This window comes from Neolamprologus multifasciatus, chromosome 9, assembly GCF_963576455.1.
Source record: "Neolamprologus multifasciatus chromosome 9, fNeoMul1.2, whole genome shotgun sequence".
Lineage (NCBI taxonomy): Eukaryota > Metazoa > Chordata > Actinopteri > Cichliformes > Cichlidae > Neolamprologus > Neolamprologus multifasciatus.
Genome location: NC_140447.1, coordinates 23,638,052 through 23,656,761, shown reverse-complemented (window position 1 = coordinate 23,656,761; position 18,710 = coordinate 23,638,052). Strand labels below are relative to the sequence as shown.

At 42.5% G+C, this 18,710-nt stretch overlaps 2 protein-coding genes across 2 annotated transcripts; both read right to left on the bottom strand.

Moving 5' to 3' along the window:
- Positions 1–324: 324 nt before the first annotated feature.
- On the bottom strand, positions 325–11,092 carry cdk13 (cyclin dependent kinase 13). Its single transcript, XM_085172254.1, has 14 exons — positions 8,783–11,092; positions 7,921–8,487; positions 7,672–7,830; positions 7,422–7,561; positions 7,094–7,264; positions 6,798–6,987; positions 6,623–6,679; positions 6,394–6,495; positions 6,216–6,293; positions 5,847–5,963; positions 5,614–5,745; positions 5,331–5,527; positions 3,200–3,694; positions 325–2,834 (listed from the first exon to the last, which is right to left on the bottom strand). The coding sequence occupies exons 1-14, from the start codon at positions 9,928–9,930 to the stop codon at positions 2,134–2,136; spliced, it is 4,254 nt and encodes a 1,417-aa protein (XP_085028380.1). The 5' UTR covers positions 9,931–11,092; the 3' UTR covers positions 325–2,133.
- A 1,003-nt stretch (positions 11,093–12,095) lies between these two features.
- ralaa (RAS like proto-oncogene Aa) lies at positions 12,096–18,660 on the bottom strand. Its single transcript, XM_085172273.1, has 5 exons — positions 18,524–18,660; positions 16,052–16,297; positions 15,735–15,943; positions 15,309–15,483; positions 12,096–15,195 (listed from the first exon to the last, which is right to left on the bottom strand). The coding sequence occupies exons 2-5, from the start codon at positions 16,163–16,165 to the stop codon at positions 15,073–15,075; spliced, it is 621 nt and encodes a 206-aa protein (XP_085028399.1). The 5' UTR covers positions 16,166–16,297; positions 18,524–18,660; the 3' UTR covers positions 12,096–15,072.
- Positions 18,661–18,710: the final 50 nt, after the last annotated feature.

The window sequence follows — 18,710 nt, the reverse complement described above, 5'->3', positions numbered from 1 at the left end:
CCACCGGGCCCTCTGACCACCACCAGTAGGCAACAGGTGAAGTGTCTTGCCCAAGGACACAACGACCGAGACTGTCCAAGCCGGGGCTCGAACCGGCAACCTTCCAATTACAAGGCGAGCTCCCAACTCTTGAGCCACGATCGCCCCAATAGATGTTGAGGTTGTTTGTATTACTCTTTAGCGGTTTTTCTGTTTTAGATCTTTAAGATCTGCTTACTGCCATAGATGATGATATACGGTATATAGTCTCTTTTTGATACGAAGTCATGTGATTGGCTCACCTGTGCATATAGTTCCTTTGTGTATTGCAGCTGAATGTTTGGATCCGGTTTTCAGTGGAGTTGACTGTACATGATGCTGAACATTTGGTAAGCAACTTACACTGAGTGAAAAAGGAAAGAATTACTACATCAGTTTTTAAAAAATATAGCACAGCCCTGACTGAAAAGTCATTTTTCAAGCTGGACATCAGCATAATTCACTAAAACTGACTAAGTGATTTGTTTCTGTAGCTTTCCCGTCACCATCTTTTAAAACTGTACTCACTGTTGTTTCAATCATGCCCCTGAAAAAAAGAAAAAAAAATGCTGCCACTCTGACTGAAGCTACCATAAATTTTCAGCAATCCATCATCCACGCCATATTAAGCACAGATCAGACGCCATCCACGTTGCGAATTAGATTTGCAGAAGAGAACTCCTTTGAGATAATCACTTTCTCATCACCAGCAATGAACGTGTGGCAAATTCAGATGTGGATATGACGGGTAAAACAGGCCAGATGTGCAAGCGCAGTCCCCTCCCCCTCACCAAAATCTACTACAGCAAAAAGTTTTATCAAAGCTGACATTAGTAGGGAGCATTCAGCAGGACTGGTTAGTTTCTTTAAACCGTTTTCTTAGCGCTTGAAGATTAAATCTGCTGGGAGCCATCATCTTGGAGAACATTTTCTTTCTTCCTGACAGTCGTGCTGCTCTGTATCTGTGCTCCTGCATTGTGCCGCCAGCAACACAAGTGAGTGCTGCATCTTCTTAGCCGCGTCGCTCGCGATAAAAATCCAAAATACAGGAGCTTCCATTATACTGAATTGCACAGAGTGCTTGCTGAGGCAAAAAATACCAATTGTTCAAAGTGTCAAAATTTGGTGTTAAGCTAAAGGTCCAACAGTTTAGTAAGTGTGAGTCATGTCAATGGTTGTAGTGCAATGAACACACTCTAGGTAAGTGAATGTTTCTGGCATGACACTGCCATCCAGTGGTGTGCTCTGTGAAGTCACCACACCACTGTGAGAACAACTAGTGTTTTCAGTAATGTAACAGACGACAATACCGTCGGCATTTCTTTAATAAACATTTGCCAAAGGTGGAGGAGGAGGGTGGTTGACAAATCATTTTAGTACAAAAGAAAAAAAAAAAAAACAGGAAAAAAAAAAGAAGACATTGTTTTCTTTTCAAACTCCGATTATACTTCTTTGTTTTGCTTGTGATTTTACAACACCTACTGGCAAAAAAAGGCATGTGGAATTCAAACAGCCTTTCTCCATGAAACTGGATCAGATTTGGTGCATTCGTCCGAGAGGTTACTACTCCTTATTCTCTCAATTAACTTGTTGTGCTGATGACTAATCTGACCCAAACGGGCCACCACTGTTTGAAGATAATCTTGACAATAGAAAAAGGAGGACAACATTATTTACGGGTTATATTCCTAATTGTGCAGATGGAGCACATCATCCATTTCCTTTCATAACCAAAAATAGTTTCCGCCTACTTCACTCAGTAGTGCAAAACATTAATACTAGTCTGCTCTGAAGCAATTACAGAAAGGCTAAGGTAGAGTTTTAAAATTTACCCAGCCTGATAAATGTACACTCAAAAAGATCAGAGTTTAATTTAAAAGACAGCAGAATAGATTACAAAAAAAATATGAAAATGGTATGAGCAATAAAAGCTCCTCCGGTGTTAACTGTCCTTCTGCAACGTATTCCACATTCCAGACTGAGGAGGAATACAACGCCTTATACAGATTTAAGTTATTAAAAACTTAATGTGCATCTCCAGATCCATCTAATCTGGTCTAAGAGGCTTCAGGGTCAACCCTGTCACCCATAGTCACTTTACATATTTCCAGTCTTTCAGAAAGGCAGCCCTCGGCCTCTGATTGTTGCCGTCGAGTTCACATGTGGGAGAAAGCCGAGGGGTAGTGGTGGAGCCCCGACTTGAGAGGGGGAGCCCCAGGGTTGTCCTGGTGCTGGGATGGGTGGTGGAGGAGGTACACCATCCTTTCTTGCCATGGCATGGTTGTAAAGGTGGATAGCACTGGGGTTAGACTGTCCCTCCACAGGTAAAGGGCTGTGATTGTACTCAAAACGGTGGTCCTTGTCCCCAGTGAAAACCATACTGCTGGGTCCAGAAGCTCCGGCACTTGGAGGGAATGGGTCGGGGTGGACTGGAGCAAGAGCCCCAGGAGCAGTAGAGGAGCTGGCAGCCTGTCCAGGCCCACTAAACACTTCTCTCAGAGTGTGAGGTGGCAAGCCCCCACCCAACATATGACCCATGTAGCTTTCCCCAAACGCTGCAGGTGTAAAAGGTGGAGGAGGTGGATGGCTGTATTCGCCACCGTATCCAGAACCTTCTGCAGTGGGGAGAGGTGGATAGTCTGGCTCTGGGGGTCTCCCTCCGTCACCTGCACCTGCAGATGCAATAGGGGGGGCATGGCCTGTCTTGGGCTCAGGTGGTGGCTGCCGGTAGTCAAGGTCAGCATGTGGAGGTGGCTCCGGAGGCTCTGGTGGTCTCTGGTCTGGGGGCAGGATGGACACCCCACTTACATCAGACACTGAAAACAGTTGCACATGTATGATATTAGTTCACTTTTTGATGATCAGCTAATAAAAAACTCATATTATTTTTACTTTAAAGCAAAATCAGAAAAAATATTTCTGCTGGTCTGACAAGATATTTGACCTTCAGTGGTATAAAAGTTAAAGAAAAAGTATTTGTCAATCTACTGATGTTTCAGGAATAAAATAAAATAAATGAAAACGCCTTACTGGCCGCCTTTATAAATCAAATACTAGCCAGTGTTTAATGGCTCTCTCCCTGATGTAGGATTAGAAAAACACTTCCAGCAATAACTGCATAAAAGCTGTTTTCCCGCCATCTGGAGGTACACAGACACAGTGTGTTCAGAAGGCAGCTCACCTGGTGAGACTGGACTGGGCTCAGGAGGCTGTTTAACCTCTGGAGGTAGAAGCGGTGCTGCAGCTCCAGCAGAGTTGGTGCTCTCTACTCCTTCTCCACCATCGACTGGTTCCTGCCTTTGTGTATGCTGAGCCTGGAGGAGCTGAGCTAGCAGCATAGTCATGGCTGTCTGTGTGGCAGCTGCAGCCTCGCCTTCTGGAATATTTGACGGAGCAGACATCGGGGGCGACGGAGGTTTGGGCATCGGAGGAGTACGGGGTACTCCTGCTGGGGCTGTGGGTGGGGGAGGCTTGGCAGTTGCGGGCTGAAGAGGAGGCTCAGCTGGGTCAGTGGGAGCTAAGGCTTTAGAGAGCTGCTGTAATGTCTCTTGGTTGACCTTTGAGCTCATGGACTGGACAAACTGGGCTGTGCTGACTGCACTCTTTGGCTGGCCTAAGAAGTTCAGGAGAACTGCCAGCTGTTCCTGGGTTAACTGTGAGTTTGCTCCCTTTGGGTCTGTAGGAAGACAAACGACAAGATTGAGCAGAAGTCATAACACTGATAATATCCTGAATGAAATATATGAAAGTAAAAGTTCCTTTAACAACTTCTGACCATATCATTTCTAAAAAAGGTTTTTGTTTAAAATAACTTCATTTCGGGAAACAGCCATATATTATAACCTTGCATGGCAAGTTCTATCCTTTTTAAAATACATAAATCTAATTGATGACATTTACTTTTCCCAAGTGAAGAGAATGGAAATATCAGTCTGCAAGATTCATTACTAGAGTAAGAACCAAGAGTCACATATATATATTTCTGTGGAAGGAAATTACAATATGAGCATAAGTGAGTTTGGTTCAGTGTGTTGTCTAGCAACATGGATCTTTTAAATACTTCAGAAAAGAAGGCAAAGGCAAATTAATTAGTAAATGAATGACAGAGTTACATTCTGGTGTAATGGCCAAGAATAATTTAACTGAACAGTGACCTCCAGTTTAACCCCTAGTTAAAGCATGTTAGTCTGGTGAAAGCTGTAATGTTTTAAAAAGCTCATTTCCATACTGTGGTGGGGCGTGGCCTGCGGTGCCGTGCAGGGAGGGCGGACGCACCTGCACGGCATCCTTAATCACGTCCACCAAGTTTAAAAACACGAGGACTCAGGGATTGCGGGGTGGTGTGAGGTGTTGGGAATAAAATGTCTCCAAACGCTGATCCCTGGACCCGCCGTGCCTTATTCACACCACACTGGTGCCGAAACCCAGGAGGCGGCATGGCGGGTCCTTACCGGAGCCAGGGAAGGGAGGAGCTGGCCCAGATGGTGGCCGAAATAGCGGCTACCCAGAGGGAGCAGGCGGCGGAGGTGCGTCGCCAACAGGAAGAGCTGCGGAAGGAGCGCGAACGCCACCTGGGGAAGATGGCGGAGCTGGCAGCGCTGCTCCAGGCCTGAGCGAGCTCGACGCCGCCACCCCCACCGGGGTATACTGACAGTGGTAAAGCGGTGGAGGCACCTCGGCAGCCGGAGGTGGTGGACGAGCCCCGGCTCAAGGTCACGCCGGCTGCGCCGCTGCTTGCCACATGGGTGGCCTCCGGTCCATCTCCGGGGCTGCCATTGGATACGTGGGTGACCCCTGGACCCACCTCATCACCGGCGCCGCTGGATAAGTGGGCGGCCACCAGAACAGACACCTCCCTCTCGCTAGGCCAGGGCCCGGGGGTGCCGACGGTCCGGGCTGATCCCCTCTCCCGCTCGCGGTGGGGGGAGTAGGTTCGGCCGGATGGCTCCCCGGCCTCAGTCGGGCGATGGGGGAATGTGGTGGGGCGTGGCCTGCGGTGCCGTGCAGGGAGGGCGGACGCACCTGCACGGCATCCTTAATCACGTCCACCAAGTTTAAAAACACGAGGACTCAGGGGTTGCGGGGTGGTGTGAGGTGTTGGGAATAAAATGTCTCCAAACGCTGATCCCTGGACCCGCTGTGCCTTATTCACACCACACATACATTACATCACAACTCAGAGGTAACAAGTTGATTTTTAAATACATCAGACTATCAGAGTTTACTTTTAGTTCATGAAACTAAGGTATGAAATGAAACCAAGCATAAGACGACAACACCGTAAAAAAAATAAAAGCAGTCGTCAAACTCACCTAGCAGAGCAGAAGCAGCTGTATTCTGGGCTTTGATGGCTCCGGGGGCAGACAAACCCTGCGGTGTGTTACTGCGACTGTCATCAAGGCCCAGCTCTTTGCGGGGTGCCTTTGGAGCTGCCAGTTCTTCCGGCATCTGCTTCTGTCGCCTGCGTTTCTTACTCCACAGCTCATGACAGTCCTGCCAAAGTGGGAGACTAGAGAAGTGGAGAAAGTAAAAGATCTGATGAGCACAGCAACACTACAGGATGAACATGATGATGGACCATGAACCCAAACGTACTCTGGTGGAGGCATCTTGTCTGGATCTACATCCTTGAGAAATTCGCTGCCCAACGCCTGTTCAGCTGTGCAGCGTTTGCTGGGGTCCAGATTGAGCATGTGGTCAAAAAGATCGAGGGCAGCTGGAGGGATGCTGAACAGCAGCAAAAGCACAGGAACATGTTTAAAATAAATGCTGGAAGGCCAAATTCCACAGCTACGACTTACAATAAGAAAAAGTAAACATCAACTTACAAAGCAAACTCCTCTCGTAGTCGTCGCCGGTACTGCTTCTTTGGTTTCATGGTGTTGAAGAAGGGAAGCTTTATGACATCTGGCCAGACTGCAGGACAGGGGCTGCCACATATGCGGCTAAAAAAAAAAACAAAAAACAAAGGCATTTTTTCTAAAAAGTACAGTAAAGAGCAGAGGTAAAGTATTACATCTGTGTACAGCAGAGCTCACTTCTTTCCTCTTTCAACCACTAATGTGTGATGGAAACAAACAATAAAATGTGAGGAGAAATAAATGTATTTCTTTAATTTCAAAGCTCACAGGAGGGAAACTGTATCTGTGACCCTGTGTGAGAGCCAGTCATGGTTTAGGAATTTAGGCTATGCTTACCTAATAAGCTCTAACTGGGCAAGCTCCTGGTTAGCTTGAAAGATTGGCTTCTTTGTGAACAGCTCGCCAAGAATGCATCTTTAATACACAAAATAACATTCATGACACACATATGACACCTTTCAGATATTCTTATTATTAAATGTTTATGATTAACAATAAAAGTATCAGCACTTACCCACAGCTCCATACATCAATAGCAGGTGTGTACCTCTCTTCTCCCAGAAGTAACTCTGGGGGACGGTACCATAGTGTGATCACTTTATTGGTATATGGTCGACTGAAAATACAAAAACAAAGACAACATCTGTTTATTAGTATCACAATCACACCCAAAAGCTACCAGTAATGATAAATGAGTATCTTACATAAGGTAAGATTCAGAAATAGAATGTACGAGGGCTCACCTCTCTTCAGAGTTATACAGCCGAGCAAGACCAAAGTCTGCAAGCTTTATTTGACCTCTGAGTAGAAGGAAAAAAAGAAAAGAAAAACACTGCTTAAAGCGTACTTGAAAGCATCCTTGGCAAGGTTTTAAAACACTAAGTTCTTGTAAATAGGTAAAAAAAAAGGCTATCTTACTTGTTATTGAGCAGAATATTGGAGCACTTAATGTCTCTATGAAGAAAGTTCTTCTTGTGGCAGTAATCGAGTCCCTCCAGCAACTGTCGCATGAAAGACTTTATGTGGCTCTCGTTAAAATGAACAAGACCAGACTCAAGCAAACCCATCAGGTCGTGATCCATGTACTCAAATACAAGATAAAAAGCACCTGAGACAAAAGGGAAAGAAATTTATTTATTCTTTAAAATTCTTTCTTTTAAACTATTTTTAAAATTCCACTAAGTATCATAAATATTCACAAAAATATAAATTACCTTTATCATTCTTGAAGTCTAGAGCATCCTCTTTGTCTGTGACAATCTCCTTCATGTTGATAATACTCTTATGGTTCAGTTGACGTAAAATTTTAATCTCTCTGATGGCTGTAATTGGGAAGCCTTCTTTTTCATTGTCAAGTCGAACCTTCTTCAATGCCACCATTTCAGCTAACAGACAACAGAAAGAAATACATAAAACAGATCTTTATGACAATACTGACTTGTATGTCATACAAAAACTGCACTTTCTGAAGAATACACTATGAATCAGTGCCAAAGTTGGTGTAGAGGAATTAGGAGAATATTAATCTTCAGTAAAACTTACCGGTGTCTTTATCTTTAGCTTTGTACACTTGACCGTAGGTTCCTTCCCCTGTGATTCCAATGATCTCGAACTTGTCAACACAACGTTTTCCCCAGTCTATGGCAATTTCCTTAATTTCACCATATCTCGGGCCACAGATTCTGGCAATTAAAAATTACATTTTACATTGAAATAAAAGTAAGCACACAGAAAACAGCAGCAACAGCACAAAACAAAAAGTGATTTAACACTATATACATCAAGAACATACTTAGGTCTTCGGCGAATTGTTTGGGACTTCTTGTCATCAGATGGGCTCTGGGTAGAATCTGTGCTTCCAGGAAGTTCAGGGGGCAGAGGCAAGTCTGTTAAAAGCTGACGAGCCTTTTTCTCTGACTTTTTCTTCCCTGAGAGTGAGCTGTCTTTCAAGCTGGAAAAATTGTTGAAAGAGCATTAGCATACTGAAACAGTCTGATCATATCTACAGAGTACAAACATTTCCTGGTCAGCACATCCATACCTTTCTCCTTTATCCGTGTGCTCAATAACTGTTTGGGGCAATGGCAGCGATGGGAGGGTAGACATGGCTTGACCTGTGGTACGTTCCTTTTCTTTGCCTTGTCCAGAGGCTGGTGCTTTCCTCTTGTCCCGGTGTATAGAGTCATCCTTGCCCTTTACATCCCTGTCCCTGCTGGTCTGGTGCTCTGTTGTCTTCTTGGATGACCTGTCTGAGGGTGACTGAGGCTGTGTTGATGTGGGAGTTCGGGGTCCCTTCTCCGGTTGAGGTGGAGAAGGAGGGCGACCCTTCCTGGAGTTGTGATTCGATTTAGGGCTGGGCTGATGAGCGGACGAGGAACCCTTGGTGGGAGTCGATGTATTGCTCGAATTCTTGGCCTTGGCAGCTGCTTCTGCAGCTTTAGCCTTTTTCTGCTTACTGAGTTCAGCAGCAAGGCTAGTTTTGAAGGTGAGCGTGCTTGGTGAAAGACTAGATGGCCGACTACGGGAACGAGAGTGGCGGTGTCGGCTGCGAGAACGTGAATGCCTTGAAGTTGAATATGGACTTCTACTGCGTGACCTAGCAGATCGCCTGGAAAGAAAATGATGAGAACAGCATGTTCAGTTGGGACATCAAAAGCACTTATAATTCAAGAAATCAGCTTCTTTTGTGTCCCTTGTTATCCTCCAACTTTTATACTATCACATCACAGTCAGATTAGCAACTGCAGTGACACATGCAAGTTGATTTTTTGGTTTGTTTGTTTTTTTTTAATGAAAAATGAAACAGTGCAGCCTTCTTATAACAAATCTAATAAAGTCAACACACCAACAGAGCATGTGCAACAAATTAAACATGTTCAATTAGCTGCGTAATAACAACTCACCTGACATCAGGACTTGGGCTCAAGGACTTCCTATATGGACTTCGTGATCGCCTCCGGTTACCATAAGGACTTGAGCCAAACTCTCCTTGTTCGTAAGGACTGTGCCGACCGTAACTCGGAGACCTGCGCCAGTTCACTGGGCTCACAGGTGATCTCTTCCTTTTGTTGCTCGAGTATGAACTGGGTGACTTGGGGGCACCGTACGACCCATACATGTCTGCATCCCGGCTGTAATATGTGGAACTGGGAGAAAGTCTTTTGCTCCCATAAGTTGGACTTCTTCTAGATATCAGCTGGTTATAACCGCCAGGAGACTGGTAGTTATATGAATATGATGTCCCATAGGGACTTTCTGATTTAAAACCAGGACTTCTCCTGTATGCCCTGAGGTCCTCACGATCATCTCTGTAAGACTGTGGAGCATCTCTGTATGCAGATGGGGGCTCTTTATCAGATCTTGTTTTACTTCTGTGCCTTTTTGAATCCCTTTTATCAGCAGATTGTGAGGACTGGGATGTAGATGTCCTTTTGCCATTCCTGTCACTGCTCCTTGTAGTGTCTCTGTGATTTTTAGAGCCACTCAGGCTTCCTCCGCTCCTGGCTTTTGAGGAGTCCCTCTCCCGACTGTGACGGTCTTTTTTCTTACTTAGCTCCTTCTCTTGCCTGCTTCTCTCAGATGGTCCTCTTGTTTGCTCGTCTTTGCTGAGGCTTACTGCCTCCCGCTCTCTGGGGTGACTTCTGTCTGGGGATGCTGGTCCATTATAGTCAACAAAGTCAACATCGCTAAGTCGGTCCGCTGTGAGACTCTCAGCATGGGGGTCAAGTTTAGGAGAGGGGCTCCCAGAAAAACGCTCCGACTGGGAGCTCACGTCATCGTACTCCACCAGTGTCCGAAGTTCAACATCTTTCTCAAAAGCACTTCTTCGATCATTGTCAGGGTCTTCTATTGTACCGGTATGCCACAAGCCTCTTTCCTTGGGTTGCCTGCGTTTCTTTCTTCTAGAAGCCGATGAGCGCCTCTTCTCACGGTGCCTGTCTCGCTGAGCGGCACCGCTCCCCGGTTTGCTACGCCTGTCCTGCCTGCTAGCATTTCTCTGTGCAGAGGGGCTCCGTCCCCGACCCTCGCGAAGCACCTCCGAATTAGGCATTTATCTCCCAAATAAATGCTACCACCACGCTAAGAATAATATATTCTCTAATTTACCAAAGCTATGTCCCTTGGTGTGTCGTGGAACAAAACATTGGGCTAGCTATGGTGACAGGCTAGTCAGCTAACGTAACAGCAAAATCACAGGTAGACAGCCAGCCAGCTAGCTAGCTTAAAGTTAGCATTACAAAGCTAGTACAGTTCAGATTGAAGATAAAGTGAGTTAGTTCAGAGAGAAATTAATGACACTTAGTGCCAGCACACTCCGGCTCATATCAAATTCACAAAATGATTCTTGGTTATAGAGCCAAACGATACTCAACCATTGTGTTCCAGGACGGACATCTCCCAGATTTATCAGCTAATGCTAGTCGGTTTAGCCAGCTAGTATTAACTGGCTAACTGTACTCGGCTACACAGTCGCATTCCGTTTCATGGTAAAAGCACAGGCCTATAGCCTCTCTAAATTTAAGATCCACTTCTTCTAAAACGTTATCGTTTGTGCGAGCATGTAAATCCATTTACCGAATAGTGTTAAAATGTAAGTAGTCAACTCCGTCTCCTTCTCACAAACTTCTTGCCCTCCATCACACTCCGGTGTGCAACAAGGAAGTGAACAGCACGCGAGTTGGCCGGATAGTCCACGGCTAACCAGCTAGCCGCTAGCAACTTAGCCAGCTAGCTTCTCCTTGTGTGGAGTTCAAGACAACTCAGTCAACATGCAAGAAAACAATGCCATTCAAAAACACGCCTGCGTCCACGTATCTTGCTGGACTGCTACCTCAGCTGATTGCAGCCTTACCCGAAAGTAGCAAAACCTCTGCGTTAAATAGCTCAAAAAATCTCTGAATGTGTTTATATTAATATAACTTTGTTCCCAGTGCAGCTAACGGTACAGCTCACCCGGGCCCAGGCTGCTTTCAAACTACAGGCCTTGTGCGTCGGTGTCAACCAATGGCACTCGTATTCGTAATCCATTGGTAACGTCACAACAAAAGGGAAACCCCTACCATCAAAAAAACCCCACATAATATGATATGAAAATGCGATATTAACCAGAGTGTACAGGAGATGGTTATTTTCTACGTATCCAGTAAATGGAACTACAGGTTACGTCTTTCCATTGATTACAATAAGACCAGATGCTGCCATCACGCGCCGTTAATCACAGTTAATCTGTTCCTCATTCCTCAGTTTAAATGATTAATTATTACTATACAGAATATGGTTATTTGTCAAGGGAATGATTGGAAAATTAAGAAGTTAAATTTAAGTATTAAAAACAAAATAGATTTTATTTTTTATTAAAGAAAAAAACTTTCCAAACCTACCTGGCCTTGGGAAAAAGTAAATACCCCTTAAACCCAGTAACCTATTGTGCCACTTTTGGGTGCAAGAACTGCAGTCAAGCATTTGCAATAACTGGCAATGAGTCTCACACAGGAATTTCGGCCCACTTTTCTTTACAGAAGAACTTTTCACATATGGTCAGATAGGTTTGGATAACCTTTACCGTTAATAAATGAAATCATTTACCAACTGCATTTTGTATTTACTCAGGATATTCAGAATATTAGAAGATGATCTGACTGGCAATGCACAAGCTCAGTCTACACCTTAATTTGCTCACTATTGTACAATAACATTTCAAATTCTTTGTGCACGCACAGATACATTTATATGCAATAAAACTGAAATACCTTACAAATTACAACATCATCATTACATTCATCGCAGACACGGTGTAACACGAGAAAGATACCTAAAAGCTAAAGCAATTTTTTACTTTGTTCTCTAAACCAAATGCACAGACTTAAGCTGAAATTGTGACAAATATATTTACCTGTTTTTATTGTTATTTATCCAACAAAGACACCAATAAATGTTACTTTTCCATTTTCTGGCAAGTTTTTTTGTGGTGTGTTTTTATGGACATTTCTTGCCATTTTCCTGGCAATATAGGCCTGCTGAAAGACTTCATGAGTTTCTAGGGAGCTTAGAAAAACCTAGACACTTCAAGAGCTTGTTTTATGACCTTAAGATAGTGCTTTCCCTCTAAGAAAGATCAGGGTAAGGAGATAGAGATTATCCACGTTTATACATATAACACAGCACCTGTTCAGTGCAGAAAACAATAAACGTATCACACAGAACATAGACAAAGTGTTATTAGTAATGTCCACTTTATTTGCCATTTCCAAACTCACAAAAAAATGAATTGAAATGTAAGCATCACCTCTTGTATTCACAAACAGATAGGCTACATTAGTGGTTATGTTAAAAATAAGTAAACATGAAGGAAACATTTAACTGATGGCATACATACAACCATCCAATCAATTACATAGATACCTATAGATTTCTTTTTTTACTCCAAGGGTATAGAAAAGGCAAAACAAGTTATCTGAATACCCAGTAGGACAGTTCGCTCATAGTGTTCACACAAACATCTGTTTTAGTATTTCACTGAAATTTTTCTGGGCTATCAAGTCTATTAAATTAATATGTGGAAACAAAGTAAGAGCAGTAGAATGATTATGAATGATGTCTGCTTGAATAAACAAAAACCCACAACAAACAACTGAAACAAGAAAGACTTTGTTTAGCCAGTGTTATAGTATGCAAGCATTACGGTAGTCACTTCATGTAGGGCAGCTTCTGTAATCCTCAACAATGAAGACACAATGCGGTTAATGTAATAATCTCAAGCTAAAGAAGGAGAGTAATAATAAACTGGGATCTTTATGCTCATTCCAGTTTCTGTGCGTGCCACTTTAACTTTCAGGGCGTTTCAATCATTATGTGGTGTACTGGAGTTTAGCCCTTAGGACATATATTAGACTAAACTGCTTACCAATCAGTTTGATGCCACCTCACGTTACTGTTTTAAAGTCCAACTTCTCCTACTATGTGCTTTGCTGTAAACATGAGTTGCATGATAAACGCACATTAAAAAGACAAACAAACAGACAAAAGAAAGCTTCATAGTTGTTGGATGACACATGTTTTTCCAAACTGTAGTCAGATCTCTAAATGGCGCTCCAGCTCAAGTGCTTCTAGTTCTCAATAGTTTCTAGACCCAGTTAGTGTTTTAAACTGTTTCCAGGTTTCACATTTCCTCTTTGCAATTACACCAAACATTTTGCATAGACTCCAGTGTTGGGCACGTTATTGGTTGTGGCAATCTTTTAGTGTAAATGGTGAGCAGCTTACTATTAAGTTAACGATTGGTAGTGAATCAGAGAGAAAAATGGCAACAACCTCAACGTGGCTGTTTAGCTTTACTGAAATATTAAAAACAAATAATAAGTTACTAAAAATAAATTATATTGTTCACAAGAAAAGAAAAAAAAAGGCTCAGTCATAAATTAAGAAACAAGGGGCAGTTTTCACAGTGTATTTTGGTCTATGCATTCTCAATTTGCCAATTTCTATACACTGTTTCAACCTTTGCCTCTAAAATGCCATCTACAAGATAAAATGAACACATTTGGCATGTTACTACAGCACTGTAACACAGGGTAGCCTTGCACAAAACGTAGCAAAGTAGAACGCCGGTGACCTCTAAACTCTGCAAATCATTGGCAGTCTAAGATTACAGGGAAACAGGATGAGTATGAGGGGATGTTTCACATTCACAATGGACAGAGAGGCAACAGTGACGCACTGCACAAGAATTACTAAAGCCCTCATAACCTTGCATTTCTTTCCCCAGGCGAATCAGACCGAAATCTCGACGCTTCCCGACACTCCTTTTGACTTTTGCAAAGACTGTAGCGCTTACTTTTGATGCTCATTACAGCAAGCTGTCATTCACTTCAAATAATAAGTGGGCACTTGTTTGTACTAGCTAGCGTTTTTTCTTTGGCGACTAAAACTTTTTTTGGACAAGTATCACCTCACGTCTATGCAGCCTGCAGTCTCGTTTTCATTTCATGCCTTAAAAATGATCTATTCATTAATTTACCCCGGCTTTCCAATTAAGGACTTTTCCATTTAACAAAAGGAAAAAGGAGATACAAGTTTGCAGATTAAATGTCAGGAAAAGTTATAAATGAAAAAAGACATTTTTTTACATGTTACAATGTGTTTCTTTGTTTTTAAAATTAAGATGTGTCAGCATGTAAGGGATGTAGTGTTATGGAATCACCTTTTATCTGAGCACCAGGGATTCCTTTATCGCAAAAAAAGACAATGCCAAGTGAGGTAAAACTTCTGACATGTTAGAATTGAAAAGAGTTCAAGTGTTGCAAAATCCCTCACAGATTCAAGGGTAACGATTAATGTCCATTGTGCATTTGAGACGACTCAAAGTCTGTGGGGTAAGGGGAGAGATTAGTGGAAACATTAGTGCGCTTATCTTACACTGGGTGATATGATAGAGGAGAAGAAGAAGGGAAATGTTTGACGTCACGACTAAAAAGAAGTATACATAATTGTACAACGTAGTAAAACTGAGGTGTAAAACAACAAATAGGAATGGCATCAAATTTTGTCTCGAGCTTTGATAATGAAACTTTTTTTCTAATTGAAATGTTTCATAGGCTCAGTGCAATGTTCATCTCCTCTGTGGCTCTTGATGAACTCTGGGTTGACACTACACTGCCGAGTCTGTTAACTAACCCTTCCTACCAAAGATGGTGGATTAATTAAAAGGGATTGGGGCTTTCCAGTACTTAGCTCCAGTTACATCTTCCCTGTTTAAACCTTGGCGCTTAGACTTTCATTTAAATCCTTTTTCAACTTGCACTGCACAGCTCTCTTAATATGTGTATGTGTGTTACACACACACGTCAGACTTTACAATGAAAAGTTTTGGAACATTTCAGGACTTAGCCTCTCAAGCTTAGGTCTAAATTAAAAACACCACTGAATTATTACACTCTGTAATGTGGTCAGAGTGAGAAAGAGAGAGTACATAAATTATTTGGAGTGTCAGCACATAAAAAGTTAGAGCTATAAATGGTGTATGAAGTGCCACCTTACTACTTCCTGACACATGGTCAGATGTCCTGTTAACCAGGAACAGAAGGTCATGGTCAGGTATGGGCACAAAAAATTAAATTAAATTAAAACTTTTAAAAAAAGCAAAAGTCTGAGAAATGCGTATGTACATAAGCAGCGAGCCTGCTCCCTCTAACGACTATAAAATACAGCATCTCTCTCTAATTCTCTTGGCCAAACTTTTACTTTTCTTCTTCCCGTTTTTCTCTTTGCTGTCCTCCATTTTTCTTGCCCGGATCTCTCTCATTAGGTCGAAAAAAACCTGTTAAGAGGAGAACATAAAAAACACAAGTGTTCACATTTCTGTGTTTATGTGTCTGTTTTGCTTGGTGTCAGCATAGGAAGGAATTATTATGTTCAGCAAGTTAAACAAACCTTGTCAACATTGGCACGAGTTTTGGCCGAAGTCTCCACGTAGCACACGCCCCACTGCTCTGCACGTGCCTTTGCCTCATCTGCGCTAACCTGCCGTCGGTCGTCCAAGTCTGACTTATTACCAACCAGGAGAAAGGGCACATTCTCATCCTCCTTCACTCGCAGAATCTGCTCTCTGCAAAAAAAAAACAAAAAAAACAAAACAAAACAAAAGACAGGAAATCTCATTCAGCCGTGAATTATGTAAATAAACAGAGCGCTGCATGGTAAATGCACAAAATCCTTACTCATATGAGTCAAGTCAACCTGATGGAAGAAAAACCTTGAGTTGTGATGATGTATCAAAAAAGCAAAGGAGGAAGAATAGCTTAATTACATCCTAATGGATGGGTAAGTGCTTCATTAAAAGAATCTAAGTGGCTGCACCTGAAGTCTACTGTTGCTGCAAAAGACTCCAGCTCTGTGATGGAAAATACGCAGAGGAAACCCTCGCCACTTCGGAAGTAGTTATCCCGGATGGCTGCATAGTCCTCTTGCCCGGCTGTATCAAGGATGTCAATTTGCACCTCCTCTCCATCCAGCACCACTTTCTTCCTGTAACTGTCTGCTTTAGTGGGCTCATAGTCTTCAACAAACTAGAAAACAGAAAGAGATCCATTATGCCAGAGTTTTTTTTTTTTTTTTTTTTTATAAAAACCTCAAAACTGGAATTTCAGTTGAGTACTGTGATGTGAGCAGCTCACCTCATCATACATGAACTGGAGTGTAAGAGCTGATTTGCCCACTCCTCCACTGCCAACCATTATCACTTTGTGAAGGGCTAGAGAGTTCTGCCCTTTTGGCTTTGCAGCTGCCATGGCTCCGTGTACCGAGAGATGCAAGTATCAAAGGGAGAAAGTGCAAGATGGCGGGAAGGGATTGTGAAATGTGAGGACTGCAAAAATCAGATCCAAAGACTGCAGGTCCAACAAAGGGCTGAATGATAGTTCCTGTGGAGAATTTAAAAAAGAAAAGAAAAAGAACAGAAAGATGTTGCATCATATTTTCCAGTGCCTCCAGGTTCCATTTCTGCATTTTGATTGCACAGTCATCGTGGTAATAAATCCCAAACCAATAAAAGGCTTAAACAGCAGAAACTACAATTAGACTTGAGACGTCGTACAAAAGAATGATTCTCTGTAGCTTAACAAGAATGCAGGAAACATTGTCATGACACAAGACTGACGCATTAGAAATGCAAATTTATTTTCATTATAAATTCTGCTCTGAAGCCATTTGCCTGTGCAAATAGCACCTATCCCTTACTGCCTTAAGCGGTATTACTTTCCTCTTTACAAACACAACCGCAATACCACTTGACCTGTTAACAATTCAGGCCATAAGTATTCAGAAGTAACAGAAATCAGATCACACAAATTGTAAACCTGGCTCTAATTTCCAGCTGTACATTTTGTTTTTACATCTTGGTTAGTTGTGAAACACAAGATGGAGAAAGCAATAGAAGTGCAAGTTACTACTGGTAGAAATATTACCCCTGGCATAATGTCCTCATACAAGAGACAAGAAATAATTTGCTTGTCCATGCAAAGACATTTACTAATAGTTTTTTATTTATTAATTTTTCCCTCTCAGATGTCTGAAGGTACACAAAGATTTGAAAGAGATTTATGAATATGTTGTCAGAGTCGGTTTTAGGCCTAGTCCAGCAAGGGGATTCCTAACTTCTCCCGAGAAACAAACTCTTTAATTCCTGTGAAAAAACAGTTGTTAAGGTTATACCAAACAAACGGGTCGAAACATGACCCTGATATCACAGATGCACTGGCCAATCTACAACATAGCAAAAGGGTACATTTTTTATAATCTTAAACCTCTTTTGCGTGTTGCTAAAATACCGAAACACAAATACCGATTCAGAAAGGCGCCTTGTGGGTGCAGTACTTTTGGCAGCCAAGTTTCACTACAAATACATATTGGAGCCTGACGACCAAATACTGCTTGTCAATAGCACAGAAAAGGTAATGTTAACTGCAAATAAAGCGCACAACTTCCACTAATAGAACAGTTTTAAGTGAACCTGCCCTAAGAAAAGGGAGACAAGTTTTGAAAAGCTGACAGTACTTTATATGTCTTTGACAACAGTGGATAAAATGTGACACATGATAAAGCCATTGAGTGGCCTCTTTTCCATACTGGACTGTCCAAGAACACTATGGAAAATGCATACTGTCCAGAAATGTGTGCTCAAGCCCTTTCCTAAAGGCCAACACAAACCCTTTTTTGTGGGTGGTGGGGGGGGATCAGGGATAAGCATGGGCTTGCAGCCAATTTGTCACTACACAAATTAACATAAAAGGTTTATTTATTGCAAGTCAATAGTACTATAAAGAATTGGAGGAGTGTTGCTTTACTTTCATCTTTTAAAGCTGCAAACATCTCTTAGCAAGTTGTTTTGAGTGGAAGTGAAAAGGGAACTATTAACGGGTCAATCGTTCTGGGCTTGGAGAGGCGTTTAACAACAATTTCTAAACAAACCCAAGTCACCTTATGTAAAGACAGGGAGACTGTAGAGACAATACTATGCCTTCAGTTTTCAATCATCAGCACAAATGTGGGTGGAAAGCCAATACACCAGTTAGACAAATTAGTCAGTGAGTCATTATTTAGCAAATAAAAAACAAACAAGACGCCACACCATAAGCACACCAAGAATACATAAAACAAAATACTATACACAAAAAACTATACATAACATGAACTGAGAAATCAACTATTTAACCAACTATTACAATAAAAGATAAACTAGCACAGCAAATGTCAGTGTACACGTCCCTAACAACAACGTTAACTTATTAGCAACTTAGCTGGTTGACTGCTGGGCAATGTGGCTAACAAGCTAACTATGCTACCGGGCAGGTAAATGCCACCTGACATCAAAGTAACATTTCAGGATGAAGATAACATCTTAAAGACACGTCTCTAAAAGCAGATATTCTGCAACAGATGTTCGCTCGTTGCTTCCAAACTCAGTAGCTTCCTCGTTAGCGAGGACGAGTGTGGACACACAGAAGGGGGGGTAAAGGGGAAAAAACGGCTAGCGAGCAGCTAATCATAACTAAATGATGCGACGCTAATAAAACTGAAAGACAAGCAGGGCCCGTTGCACCAGTACCCTGTCTTGTATTAACACAAATCCAAAAATAAACAGCACTCACCTTGGCAAAAGGTCCGATGAAGCAGAATTTAAGGTGGCGAAACGAAACGACTCAGGTAGCTACTTGTTAGCTCATGGCTAGCTTTCTGGCTAACTCCAGAGACCCGGCTGGTAGCTGTTAGCAGCAGACTGACTGCACGTCCTGTGGGCTTGGCTCCGAATGACAACGCCCGCCTGCCTGAGAAGCA